Raw genomic sequence first — 14068 nt, 5'->3', positions numbered from 1 at the left:
TGTGAACTCTTTTCACCCACCTGTGAAATGAGCATGAAAATCGCCTATGTCCGCAGACCTAGGTTGGTAGTTCTTAGCTGGGTATGTAGGCGAGTCTGAGAATTTCCTGGAGTGTCTGCTGCCCGTGCTGGGCTGCTCCTCTCGGGGACCTCTCTGGGAGAGCCCATCTGAATCTAGAGTCAGAGAGGATTTGGGTCCTTTGAGAAACATCCCAACTGATTTTAAGACACCATTTTCCTTTCCTGCTTTTAAGATCTGTGTTGAAGCTGTTGTAGCAGATGTTAAGAGAAATAGGAAAAAGGACTTAACCAAAACCGGGTGGTGTTTTACTAGGACCTTAGCCTAGAGTCTCTTTAGGAACACTACCAGGTTTCCTTGTGATGAAAACAGTGGTTCTCAGCTGGGCGCAGTTTTATCCCCCAGGGGCACTTGGCAATGTCTGGAGGCATTTATGGTTGTCACAACTGGAGAGAGGGTTTAACTAACATCCCGGTAGAAACCTGCAATGCTGCTAAACAGCCTGCAATGCACAGGACAGCCCCACAGCAAAGAATTATCTAGGTGAAAATGTTGATGGTGCCAAAGTCAAGACTGAGTAACCCTGGGTTGAAAATAGCCAGTATTTATTATGTCAGACATTGTTGTTCTAAGAGCTCCACAGGTATTAACTTGCTAATCCTCCCAACCCTATGACTTATGAGCTATTATTACCCTTAGCCGACAGATGGGGAAGTAGGGGCACAGGGAGGGTAAACACCTGGACTGGGGCAGGGGTCCCAAGTGAGGAGCACGCAGAGCCAGGACTTGGACTCCAGTGGTCCAGCCCCAGAGTCTGTACCTTCAACCACTGTTGTGCTGCGCTGCTCTGCGTTAAGGAGGCTGCTTGGCTTTTTTTTTTTTTTTGGCCGCTCTGCGCAGCGTGTGGAATCTTTGTTCCCCGACCAGGGATCGAACCCGTGCCCCCTGCAGTGGAGGCGTGGACTCTTAACCACTGGACCGCCAGGGAAGTCCCTGGCTTTAAACCAGATTTTCAGCTTTGGGTCCAGAAAGCCACACACCTGGACGTTTGCTATGTGAGAAGAGTCAGAAACGTTTCATTCCTGTGCCTAGAAAATAAGAGGGAAGGGCTAGGGTTAAGGGTGATGAGGGGCCTAGTGACCCATCATTGAAAACCGTACGTTTTCCAGATTCCGAGTGTGGTTCAGGTCATGAATTTAATGGCACGAGGCACCTCATGGGAGTGGGTCATGGGTGAACATAACTTCTTAGTCTTTGGCTCCCTTCACTGGGGAATCAGAGGGACTGGGCCCATCCTTTCCGTGGTGCCTGTCAGGGCCAGAGCGTGGCAGGACCGGGTGGAGAGAGTGGCTGACTGTGGCCCGGGCTGTGTTGTGTCATTGCAGACGTGAAGACAACCGTGCTTTACCCTGCCACAGAGAAACACCTGCAAAAGTACCTGCACCGGGACCTCCGCCTGGTCCGGGAGACGGGCGATGATTACAGGAACATCACCTTGCCGCACCTGGAGTCCCAGAGCCTCAGCATCCAGGTACCGGCCGCCACGGCCCGGGCCAGCCCCACGGGTCAGATTCGGAGTGCTGTCCCCGCGGCCAGTGTATCTTCTCAAGCATCTGTCGAGGTGGTACCAGGGGCCAACGCTCTCCCACAGCACAGGCCATGCGACACAGCAGAGAGTACAGCGGCGCCCCTGCCTTCGTGGAGCTTACCTCCTTGTTCAGGTGTCAGACAGCGCGTGAATATATAAGTAGCCACACAAAACGTGAGATTGTGAGTGCTGTGGAGAAGAATAAGCAGGATAGATGGCATAGACAGTGCTGGGCCGAGGCTGTCGCTGTTTCATAGAGGATAGTCACCTTCATCAATAAGGGAATTAATTGACAGCGGTCTTGAGCACGCTGCCGAGGCCTCGGGGATCTCAGAGCAGTCCCGTTCGTGGAAAGAATTTCTAAGTACTCTACAGTAGCCTTGATACGGTCTCAGAATGGCTTGCCCTGGCCAGGGGTCTGTGAACGGTAAAGACGGGTGCTGGTTAGGTCTCCTCATCCAGACTCTCATCCCTGCATTTCGGGAACGGGCAGGAGAAGGCAGGTGGGGGCCAGAAAGAGGCTTGCACACTTCGTCCAGGAGACCAGGAGTTCCCACACCTTGCTGATCGTCAGGATGGCCTGGTTAGATTTTTTAAAACACAGAGCACAGGGCCCTCCTCCATATCTACTGAGTCAGAAGAGCTGGGAGTAGAGCTGGGAAATCCGCTTTTTAAAAAATCTTTTTGTTCTAACGATCATCAGATTTGTGGATGATTGCCATAGGGATGAGCGTCCTGTTAAAGGTTTTAAGCATGTGGGTAACGTGATCCAATGTAAAGAATCATTTGGAAGTGGTGAGAGTAGGAGAAGGAGGAAGGCTGGACCGAGGCAGAGGCAGCAGGGAGCTTCCCTTGCGATTAAGAGATAAGGCGTAGATGGGGTGATTTGGAGCAGTGAGGGAAGGGCCTGGGGTGAGTCCAGGGGCAGCTTGGGCGATGAATGGTACAGAGTCGGAGTGTTAGCCAGCACGGGGGCGTGGGCAGCCGAGTGGTTTACGTGGAGGACGGTGAGTTAGTTTAGCCCTTCTTGGAACTCACGAGGTGACTTAGAACAGCGACTGTCCTAAGCATTTTATAGGCATCGTATCTTCACAACAGGCCTTTGGAGACGGGCTTCGAAGCCAGGCGGTCTGGCCCCAGCGTCTGTGCTCTAAGCCAACTACCCTATTTGGCTGCTCAAATTTGAGGTGCTTGTAATTTCCCAGTAAAAAAAATGCGGTGGGGTGTCTGGATCTGGAGGCTTAGAGACCGATTTGTGAGTCATCTGATCAGGGCTTCTGCGTCGGCCCAGGGTCTGGACTCTAGTCCTGCCGCCCCAGAGCCTCGCGATCTCATCCTTCATTTCTGAGTCCCAGTTTCCTTGTCTGGAAAATGTGACCGACGGCACCTCCCTCTTGGGGTCCCAGTGGAAGTTGAGAGCCGTGCCACATATCATGTGCCTACTGCCATTTCCAGCACAGAAAAGGCGCCGGAGTGGTGGCCACCGTTGCCCGCACAGGTAGCTGTTCCAGGGAGGACGGCAGAGTGTGGGGCTCAGACACAGGCAGGGGAGAGGCAGCTGGAGGAGAGGGGCCAGCAAAAGAGAGCAGGAGGATAGTGAAGAGGGGCTCGGGGAGAGGGGCTCCTGGGTCAGTTGCCAGTGTCACCTACAGGGAAGAAGTGCCAAGTGCGTCCAGAAGCCGCCAGCACCCCCATATCGTCTGCGGGGCTGAGGCTCCCGGGCTTGCTTTCCCGGCGTGTCACTCTCCGTTATGTCGCCCCTGTGATTCATGTGGACTTTGTTCCCTGGCTCTCCTCCCTCTCTCATCTGGGCTGAGACATCCTGTGTCATCAGGCCCCTCCTGGCTCTCCCGGAGGCCTTACCCACGTGGCCTGCAGCCTGGGCTCTGGGGCCGGACTCTGGGTCGGAATGTGTGAACTTCCTTGCACCTGCCTCTTCCTTCCCTGAAATATGGGGACCCCGACAGCGCCCACCTCACAGGCTTGCCGCACAGGGTGGTCCCGTGAGATACGCTCATCACAGCACACCTTCCCAGCCCTCACGTGCCCTTCCAGCCCCGCACGTGGTCCCCTCAGCGCACCTCCTTTGCTCTCATCCACTTTTCTTTTTTGCCTTTCCCCGGTCGGTCTTGTAGCCTCGGGCAAGCCCAGCCTGACCTCCCCTTGGAGGCTTCCCAGCACCTTCCCTGCTCTCAGTTGCCTCCCCGGGCAGGGCTCTGTGCTGGGCACTTTGACACGCATTTTCTCACTTACAGTCCGCACCACAACCCTCACTTGGGGGTGTTATTAGCTCCTCTTGACGAAGGAGGAAACCAAGGCTTAGAGAGATGAAATCACTTTTTTTTTTTTAAGATGCTAGTTCTTTATGTATTTATTTATTTTTGGCTGCGTTGGGTCTTCGTTGCTGCATGCGGGCTTTTCTCTAGCTGCGGGGGGTGGGGGCCTTCGTTGCGGTGCGTGGGCTTCTTTCTGCGGTGGCTTCTCTTGTTGTGGAGCACGGGCTCTAGGGTGTGCGGGCTCAGTAGTTGTGGCTCGCGGGCTCTAGAGCGCAGGCTCAGTAGTTGCGGCGCACGGGCTTGGATGCTCCGCGGCATGTGGGGTCTTCCCAGACCAGGGCTCGAACCCGTGTCCCCTGCATTGGCAGACGGATTCTTAACCACTGTGCCACCAGGGAAGTCCCAGATGAAATCACTTTGCCAGCGTGCAGCTAGTTAGTTGTGGAAGTGAGAGATGAACCCGGTCTTGTTGGGCTCCAGAGCCCGTTCATTCTCTCCCAGACGATGTGTTGCTTTCCAGGCGGAGGCAGAGCTGCTTATCTGTGGGCAAAAGCAGGGCCCCAGGAAGGCTGAGCCACACCAGGGATCTCCACGCAGGGCCACCATCCCCTCCCTCCCATTTATTTTTGGGAGGTTTCAGGTCAGGATCCGGCTGGCTTTTTTTCTCCAGCAGCACATTCTTAGAGAGAGTTCCAGTCAGAGAGGACATTCTGACTGGCATGTCCCTCCCTGGGGCGTTCTCCACCTGCTGGGCTGGGCATCGCTCTGGCCCCAGTGCTGCACGAGGAAGCCACTGCTGGGCGGCCCCCAGACTCCACCCAAGAAGTGGCACCGCCAGGCTCTTGTTGACCGTATTGTGACCAGGCTGTGGGTCTTACCAGGGGGTCTGGGAGGCCCAGATCGTCCCAGGCAGGTTTTCTCTGCCTCCTCCCTCTCCATCTCAGACAGTTGTGCTTGGCCTTGGCCCTGCTGGCCGACAGCAGAGGATGTGGACTCGGCGGGGCATGGGGGAGGATGTGTGTGGCCCTGGCCCTCGCTGACGCTGCGGCGCCAGCGTTCCCGGTGGTGAGCAGAGGAGCCCTCCGCTGGCCTGGCCGTGTCGGCACCCTGGCCCGCCATCCACGCCTTGGGCAGCTTGAGGCCTTTCGTGACTGTGGGGCTGAAGGGGCAGCTGTGTGAGCCCAGCTCCTGCCCTCCCTGTGGCTCTCCAGCAGGGTTCGCTCTCGGATTTCAGGCACAGAGTTCACTGGCCTGGAAGGAAGTCGAGTTGGCAAAGGGCTCTCAGACCTCTGGGGAAGTGGAGAAGAGCCGGGGCTGGGGGGTTGGATCCCCGTGAGAACAGGGGCCTTCTTATCTTAACCTCCCTGCAGGCTGGCTTCTTCAGAGAGGCCCTCAGGACCTTAATGGTGAAGTGATGCCCTTGGGATCCACACGGCGCCCAAGGAAGGGTCCTCTGAAGACTGTTGACAGCAGCTAATCACAGGGCGTGAGAGAGCTGGCAGCCTGGGGTTAACAGGAAAGGTCTGTGTAGTCACCTCTCCACATGGCGTTTGTTCTGCTTTGTCATGAAGGGTGCGTGTCAGCTGGGGCCCCAGGTGGGGCAGAGGTGCTAACCCCAGCCCTCACAAGAATCCCAGCAGGCTGAGAAACCCAGCACACTAACTTCTAGAAGCTGAGCCTTTCCCCACCCTGGTGTGTAGCGGACTTCCTCTGCAGAAGGAACTCCCAGCCTGACTCTCTGCCCGTGGTCCTGAATAAAGTGGGACAGGGCCCGCCCATGGGACGCTTTTCCCGAGTCCTGTGGGCAGTGGAAGGGGCGGCTGCAGACCAGGCCTGTGAGGCCAGGGCGGAGCACGTGCACGGTGCCGGCCAGGAAGCGCCTGCAGAGCCGGCCGTGTCTGAGTTGCCGTGACCCCCGTGGGGATGGCTGTAGTGGGAGGGGAAGTCCCTTCCGGACCCCCAAGAGTAGCTTCCCGGAACAGGACAGCCTGAGTGTCGGTCCCCTGAGCTTGGTGGCCCTTTCAGACTTGGCTGTCCTTCCTGGGGAGGCCTGAGAGCCTACCTGGCCCACTGTGGGGTGTCTCTCAGGGAAAGTGACTGGTCTGTGAACCCTCTCTCTCCCCTTCCTTCCAGTGGGTGTACAATATTCTCGACAGGAAGGCTGAAGCTGACCGGATTGTGTTTGAGAATCCGGATCCCTCTGATGGCTTTGTCCTCATCCCCGACCTCAAGTGGAACCAACAGCAGGTAAAGGCTTTCGTGCTGGGCCTCTCTGGTCTCTGAGTGCCCTGCTCCAGGCTGCTGGGCCTCCTTAATCCTGCCCTTCCTCCTCAGGTTGCTTGCTCTCTCTAAGCAGATTATAATTAACCAACAGGGGAGGCCTGAGTTCTCTGCAGTGGGAGCACCTGAAACAAATGTTTACACTTCAATGGGCCAGTTAAAGCCCCTTTCTGGCTCACCTCCCACCCTGGGGCTGAGGATGGGGCAGTGTTTGCATCCATGACCTCGCGGGCTGTTCCTTTACCAGCCAGGCTGGGGAGCTGCACCCTCACTTCCAGGAGCACCGGGAGCCCTGAGGTGGGCTGTTCACCCTCTCCCCGCGCCGTGGATACCGGCAGATCCAGGCAGGCCCACGGTCTGCAACACTGGCCGGCAGAAAGGAGGGTGACCGACCCGAGGAGTCCCCTGCACTACCCGAGCCACAGCGGAGGCCTCCGGTGGCCCAGGGCCAGCCCCCTCCTCCAAGCCTCTCAGCTCTGCTGCCTGGCCCCCGAGCGGCCCCCCGCCCTGACCTTCTTGGGAGCAGCTTTCCCGGGAGCCGTCTTCACTCACACCGCCCCTCCTGTCCTCTGCAGCCTCTGTCCCCCTTGTCTCCTCCTTCCTCACCTCACACTGTGAGGCCCATCACCAGTTTCCCTTACTGTCGCCTCTCTGGGTGGACTTTCATATCCTGATAGTAACACAAAGCAGCAGAGCGCCGGGTGCAGGAAGCGCTGTTCCCACACAGACTGGAGTTGGGCCAGGATAAGGCCTAGGAAGCCAGACCCGGGCTCTCTCTCGGGGTAGGCAGTAGGGATAGATGAACGCCCCCTCCCCCAGCTGAAATCTGGGAGTGACCCAAGCTCAGATTTGCCGTTCTGCTCTCGGGCGGGCCCTCCTGGTTTCTGTGTGCCTCGCGCTGTTGTGAGATCACCCAGGGACGTTGTTCTGGAGTCGGCCCGCCCACCCGGCACAGATGCCTTGCGTCTCGCTCTCTCGGCTGCCGCCCGCCCTCCTGGCCTCTGAGTCCTCACCTGAGCTCCCCTGCAGTTGGCTTGGTTTGCTTCGGTGGTTTTTCAACTGGCCACACCACTCCAGTTGCTGGAAGAGGGGGGCCGAGAGCCAGTGGTCAGGGTGAGGGGACAAGATTTGGATGGCGAGGCACACAGGCCGGCGAGCGCCAGCTGCCTCCTGGGGAGGCTCGCAGGAGCTCCTGAACGTGGCTCGCGGGTGGGGGAACCTGAAGGGAGCTTCCAGAGGTCTCAGCGATGGTCTGCTAGAGGCAGGGAAGGTCCCGGCGCCCGCCCTCCCCTCTGGGTGCCGGAGTGCAGCTGCTTCCCTTCCCCACCCCCAACAGCTCATCCCCACTCAGGCCGGGAGGGAGGCGGCCGTCGTGGAACAGGGGCGCCGGTGGGGCTCTGGGCCGTGCCTCCGTGCGGCTCTGCAAACCCGCCTGTCCCTTGGGCAGCCCCGCACCGGCAGGCTGTGGATCGCAGACTGGGTGGGCAGGTGGGTGTGTGGTAGGAGGGACTTGTGACTCACGGGGTCCCTGCAGACGTCGAAGACCTTGTGGTCTGCGGGGGTCTTGGGGGGGCGTCTGAGGGCCATGCGGAGGCCGCCGAAGCATCTCCATCCAAGAAGCCCTAACACACCGGCGCCCACGGCGCCGAGAACGGAAATTCATCGTCCTCCTGACCTGGTGCTGGCAGGCATCCTGCCGGTGGAACTGCCCTCTCTCTCTGTCCCCTTTAGGAGAGAAAAGGCTTCAGGAGCTGCACTGGGCTCCCAGCCACCTGGCTGGGGCGACTGGCCCTTGGGCTCTGAAGGGGCCAGCTTACATATCAGACTTTCCTTGATGGTGGGACACATGCGATTGTCCCTAACCTTTGCTTAGTTTTTAGCACTTGTCTCTTTGGGGTGCCACGTCAGTGTCTCAAATCCTCGACTTGTGACAGAGCACTGAGGTCCGCAGCTCCCTAGAGCTAGGCAGTGTGTCCAGCAGGGAGACAGGCCAGGCCTGGACCTCTGTCCTTCGTCCTCACCCACCAGGGGAGGACTGAGGAGAGGGCTGTCTGGCATGTGCTTTGAGGGGACTTCTAGCCACCCTGGAGTCTCCTGCCGCCACTTCTCCCAGGAGTGTGTCTTTTTTCCCCCAGCTGATGGCCTAGGGTTAAAGATGTCCATCCATCCATTCATCCGTCCATCCACTTCACAAATATTTATCAAGTGTCTGATGTCTGCTACAGATTCTGGCTCCCTGGGGGTTACAGAATCCCTCCTCAGTTCTCTTAAGAGAGAACCTGTATATTCTTTTTTATTTGCTTATTCGGGGTTGCCGGGGCGGGGGAGGAATCGGTCTAGTTAATACACGTACGTGGTAACGGTGCCGATAGTACAGAGATGGGCAGTGAAAGTCAGATCCCTCACCTCACATTCCTCCATTTCCCTTCCCAGAAGAGACTGTGTTTGTCTCTCTTTCCAGAGTTAGTCTTTACAGATTGTACATGTCAGCATATATGTATGTGTTTATAGAGACACACTTTCAATTCACGGAATTTAGATCCTTGGGTCTAAAGCACTCAGACAGGAGGCTCCTCCTTTGCGTCTCTCCTGAGGTGGAGAGACGTGCTCCAAAGCTCCGGCCGTTCCCCGTCTTGCCCCTTGCAAGGAAGCTGTTACTTTGATTTTGCTGTCCTGCCTTATGAAAAAGATTGATAGTGTCTGTCTCCCCAGAGTGACTGATGGGCCACCTTCTTGGGTGCCAGTCTGAGACCCTTGCCATCCCCTCATCTAGCTTTTTTCAGATCATTTCTCTGGGCCGGGGCCCTTTGGCTGCCTGCAGGAAATCCAGGGTCACGTCTGATCCCAAAGAATGGCTTTGTTTTCCTTCCCTCGCCCATCCCGTGAGCTGATACCCAGCACAGGCTTCATGCTTCATTCCATGCCAGTGGAGCAGAGAGGTGTGATTTAATGTCATGTTTGGGATTCATCAGCAGATATCATCTAAAATAAATGCTACTATTATTTGGAAGTCCTGTGACAGTGACACGTGGAACAACTGAAGACACCCACAAACATGCACACACACTCCAAGTTCAAGCAGTTTTATTTCCTACTTCTCCTTGGGCCCCTAGCTGGTGCGAGAGTCCTGGACACAGGCCATGAGAAGGAAGAGTCCAGAAGGGACTCGTAGGCAAAACTGAGGCCTGGGTGGGCACAGCTTAGCCATCTGCTGGGAGGTTCCCACTGGGCTCATCTGTAGCGGGTCTGGGGCAGAAAGCCTGGATTCTTAGGGCCCTGGAGGAGAAGAATGTGTATGGCATGGAGAGACTGTTAGCTTGAAGAGGCACAGTTGGACATCCGGCACCACATGGAAAATCTCATTCTAAGTTTTTAAGTTGGGGCCCTTGGGGATTTGGTTGGGTGACTCATGGTCCCCAAGTTATCTCATTGAGGAATCCAGCAGCTCAGATTGCAGGGCTAAGGGCTGCTGGATTCTCTCCATGCCTTGGCCCTTGGAGCCCTGGTGTCTGGGGCTTTCCTCGCACCAGGATGTGAAACTGGCCAAGGCCGGGGTTTGGGTAAGCAGACGGGTGGGAGGGTTTTCTGGGCAAGAGGAAGAGTCCGTTTGCTCTTCTCTGGCTCACGACCTTGTTGGGCTTGGGTCTCAGTACTGTTGTGAACTCCAGGTCTTCAGCCAGGCAGTGTTCAGGACGGAGGGCAGGAAGGGCCGTCTGTGAGCCCTGTGAGCTAGGGGAAGGGAGAAGAGGGTGAAGCGGTGGTGGAGCGCACTGCCCCGCTGGCCTGAGGCTCCCTTCCCCCCTTCACATGCCTCTTCATCCCCTCACCTGCCTCTGATTCCAGGCACATGGAGTTGTTGTTTACTCTCCCACTTAGATGCCCTAGACTTTCCTGCCTCTGAGCCTTTGCTTTCCTCTACCTCAATGCCCTTTCTCCAAACCCTACCTCTTCTTCAAGACCCGGGTCCCCTGCCTTCTCTTCTAAGAAGCCTCTCTGGATCACCCTAGCTAGTCTTTCCTTCTTCCTCCTGCACTCTTATCACCTTATGTCTTACAGCAGTTACTTCTGTACATGCGATGAGACCATAAGAGTTGTTCTTGGCATTTTCTTGAACCTCCTTCCCGCCCCACATTCCCCATCAGCTGTGAGTACGTAAATACTCTCATGTGGTATTTTTTAGCAGGAAGAATAAACAGAAGCTCTGTGCCTTAGACTGTCCCGCTCATCCTGGCCACGAGGACTCCCACGTTGCCTGGGGATTGGTCCTGCCACGGGATCCCTGGGATTGGCTGTGGCTGACACTGCAGGCCTTGGGGTGTGGGTGCTTCCTGGTTTCTGGGCGGAATTCCGGGCTTGGCAGCCTCCCTGGCCCCGTCCGCTGCTGAGCCCGGTTTACCCCTGCCTGTCTCCGCACAGCTCGATGACCTGTACCTGATTGCCATCTGCCGTCGCCGGGACGTCAAGTCGCTTCGGGACCTCACCCCAGAGCACCTGCCGCTGCTCAGGAACATCCTCCAGGAGGGGCAGGTGAGCGGCCGGGGCCGGATCCGTGCCGGAGCCCAGGGGAGTTACACTCCAGTTCCGTTGCGCTCCTGGGCCCCTTTCCTCACCCCTCCCAGAAGTCTGTCTTGCCAGAAGGGCTCCTCTCTGAATGCCCATGCACGGACCCATGAAGGCTTTTAGGGGGCCTCACGAGGTCCCTGGTCCTGGTCCTGCCCTGCCCTCTAGCTCTACTCTTAGCCCCCTTGCCTCACCCCACACGGGCTTCCTCAGCTCGGCTTCTCGCTTTTGCTCCCTGCCTTTGTCCTGCAGGGCACGTCTGGGATGCCCTCCCATCCCAGGGTTACCTGCCCCGCTCATGACAGCCACATCATGCCAGACGTGTTTCTCGGGTCGATGGTGCACGACCTGACGTGTGTCTGTGCCCCCTCATCTACCCTGAGGGAAGAGACTGAATCCTCTAGCACCTGGCATTCTGGGATACTTTCTCTCTGGGAGATTTGCTGAATCCAATGAAATTACAGGGTTGCTAAAAGGAGCCCTGGGGGCGAGGGGAGATGGAGGAAGAGAGTCTCAAGTCTTGGGTCCTGGTCCTGGTTCTGACACTTTGACCTTAGCCCACTGGATGACCTCAGGCAGGTCACTTCACCTCTCTGGGCCTCGGTGTCTGGAGGGGGTCCTTCTTCCTTCTGATTCCATTATTCTGTGGGCTTGGTCTCAGCCTGAGACATTAGAAGATGCGGCCTCCATTCCAGGCCTGCTGTCACCAGGGTGCCCAGCGGGTAAGAGCCCCCCCCCCCCCGCCAGGTCAGGTTCAACAAGAGCTGCTCTGAGGCTCTGCCGCAGACCTGAAGGAGGGGCTGTGCTTGGGGCCACTGTCCCTTCACCTGCGGCCCCTCCCTGTCCTGTGCCGACTGCCTTCTGCCCCGCCTGCCCACGTCACCATCCCCCTGGCTGCCTTTCTCTTTTCCCAGTAACTCGTTTCTCTGCTGAAACAGCCTCTGGATGCAGAGCCCCTGGGAGATGCTGGGTAAGAGGCCCCCCCCCCCCCCCCCGCCAGGTCAGGTTCAACAAGAGCTGCTCTGAGGCTCTGCCGCAGACCTGAAGGAGGGGCTGTGCTTGGGGCCACTGTCCCTTCACCTGCGGCCCCTCCCTGTCCTGTGCCGACTGCCTTCTGCCCCGCCTGCCCACGTCACCATCCCCCTGGCTGCCTTTCTCTTTTCCCAGTAACTCGTTTCTCTGCTGAAACAGCCTCTGGATGCAGAGCCCCTGGGAGATGCTGGACCAGCACTTGCACCTGCCCTGGCAGTTCCGGCAGCACCTCCCAGGCAGGCCAGCCCTCCAGGAAGCCCTTTGGGTGCCCTGGTCCTGGTGTCACCCTGCTGCCAAGATCCCTGGGGGAGCGCCAAATGCAGAATAGAATACAATTCCAGGGTGTATTCTGAGCACACTGAGGCCCTGTCTTTTTCTCTTCACCCCTGCTGCCTCAGGGATTTGCCTACAGTGGAAATTAAGTCTCCTCTTAATTCCGAGCCTTGGAGGCTCCTGAAGGGGCTGTGGTAGAAAAAGCTCTACCCCTGAGCAGGGTTGGGGCAGGTAAAGGGAGCCAGGGCCGAAGGTGATGCTTTCCTCTTCTGCCAGGAGTCCTGCAAGAATTTGATGATCCTATTATGACTCCCTGGTCTGTCCAGGGCAGCCCTGCTTGCGTACCCTCCCCTATCCTTTCTCTGCCACCAAGCCCGTAGCTCTGCCGCAGCCCAGCTCCACTCTGTTCTATGCTGAAAGGGAGAACAAGGCCTCTTCCCACCTACTTGATGATGTAAGTCTGGTAAATCATCCAGGGCAGGATCGTCCCCAGAGTCTTGGGAACCTGGGCCTGTGCTTAGCACCGAGACTTCCTAGAGGCCCAGTGGCAACGGTGAGGAAGCAGGCGTTTTACCAGGTTGGAGCGGGGAAGCCTGATCGAGGCCACTGTCCCCCATCCTTGGGAGCAAGAGCCTCCGCTTTGCTGCTGTCACCTGCACTTGCTGACTCCCAAGAATGGAAGACAGGGATCCGAAGCCAACAGCGGGCGGAGAGGCTGGTCTGGGCCGTGGGCAGGAGGGGGTTCTGGCGCCGGTGTGTGGGCAGCACGGTGACCCTCCCCGCCCCTCCCCTTTCTTGCCAGGAAGCCATCCTGCAGCGCTACCAGGTGGCGGGAGACCGCCTTCGCGTGTACCTGCACTACCTGCCCTCCTACTACCACCTGCACGTGCACTTTACCGCCCTGGGCTTCGAGGCCCCTGGTGCAGGCGTGGAGCGGGCCCACCTGCTGGCAGAGGTGATCGAGAACCTGGAGCAGGACCCCGAGCACTACAGCCGCCGCACCCTCACCTTTGCCCTCAGAGCTGATGACCCGCTCCTCACGCTCTTGCAGGAGGCCCAGAGAAGCTGAGTCGGAGAAGAGCACTGATGTGTATGGGGCGGGGAGGGGCAGCCGGATTTTTAGCACCAAGTGAATTTTTTTTTTTTTTAATATATTTTGTACTGGCTTCTTCCCAGCATGAGAATAAACTATCGGTCTCATTGGATGTGGACCCACGGTGTGGCCTGCTGGGGAAGCGGAGCGGGCACACCAAATGAATTTTTTTTTTTTTAATATATTTTGTACTGGCTTCTTCCCAGCATGAGAATAAACTATCGGTCTCATTGGGTGTGGACCCACGGTGTGGCCTGCTGGGGAAGCGGAGCGGGCAGAACCTAGGGGGAAGATCTTAAGAAGGGGGTGAGTGTCGGGGGGGCATCCCCAGCTGGCCCGGAGGGCTTGGGGCTTTCTCTAGGCCCCCATGCACCCGTCCTGGCTGACTTCACACCCGGAATCCAACTGAGCCTCCCTGCCTTCACTCCCTCCTGTTCCGCCACCACGGGGCCCTCTGCCTTCTTCCCACTTACTGTGTCTTCCTAATGGTTCTCTAGGGCCACCTGTCTGGGAGCTCCCCCAAAAAACCAAGTACAAAAACTTTCTGGAAGTAATCTGTAGAGTCTTTTTGACAGTACTTCCTCTTTCTCTCCCCAGCATTGAGGTCACACTTCCCATGTGTGAGCCAATCCTGTTGATAAACTCTTGTTGACAAGGATGGAGCATGGCCGCTGCTGGAAGTGGGAGGGATTCTTAATAAGAATCAGATGATGCAAGCCCAAGAAGCCTGCCTTTGCCTCTGCTACTTGGTCAGTGAGTCCATGACCTTGAGTTTGTTATCTGGGCAGGAAGATAAAACAACTCCAAGGGAGCAGCCAGAAGATCAAATACAAACAGTGTCTCAACAGGGCAAAGTGACGTGGTTGCAGTGAGGTCTGAAAGCCCTGAGGGCCTTGGGTGCAAGGTATGACCAGCATCATAGGTCCCTGTCCATAGACTCACGAGGCC

General features: G+C 57.3%; 1 protein-coding gene across 1 annotated transcript in view; it reads left to right on the top strand.

The window, feature by feature from the left end:
• DCPS (decapping enzyme, scavenger) overlaps window positions 1–13229 on the top strand; it is a 35708-nt gene extending 22479 nt beyond the window's left edge. The window contains exons 3-6 of the mRNA XM_007124675.2: window positions 1404–1549; window positions 6016–6129; window positions 10579–10689; window positions 12830–13229. Of these exons, the coding sequence (XP_007124737.1) occupies window positions 1404–1549; window positions 6016–6129; window positions 10579–10689; window positions 12830–13096 (638 nt within the window). The 3' untranslated portion in view covers window positions 13097–13229. The remainder of the gene's footprint in view (window positions 1–1403; window positions 1550–6015; window positions 6130–10578; window positions 10690–12829) is intronic.
• The last annotated feature ends 839 nt before the right edge of the window (window positions 13230–14068 follow it).

The sequence above is a fragment of the Physeter macrocephalus genome, chromosome 16 (assembly GCF_002837175.3).
Source record: "Physeter macrocephalus isolate SW-GA chromosome 16, ASM283717v5, whole genome shotgun sequence".
Classification (NCBI taxonomy): domain Eukaryota; kingdom Metazoa; phylum Chordata; class Mammalia; order Artiodactyla; family Physeteridae; genus Physeter; species Physeter macrocephalus.
Note: the sequence above shows the minus strand (reverse complement) of the source record. Positions and strands in the feature narration are given on the sequence as shown.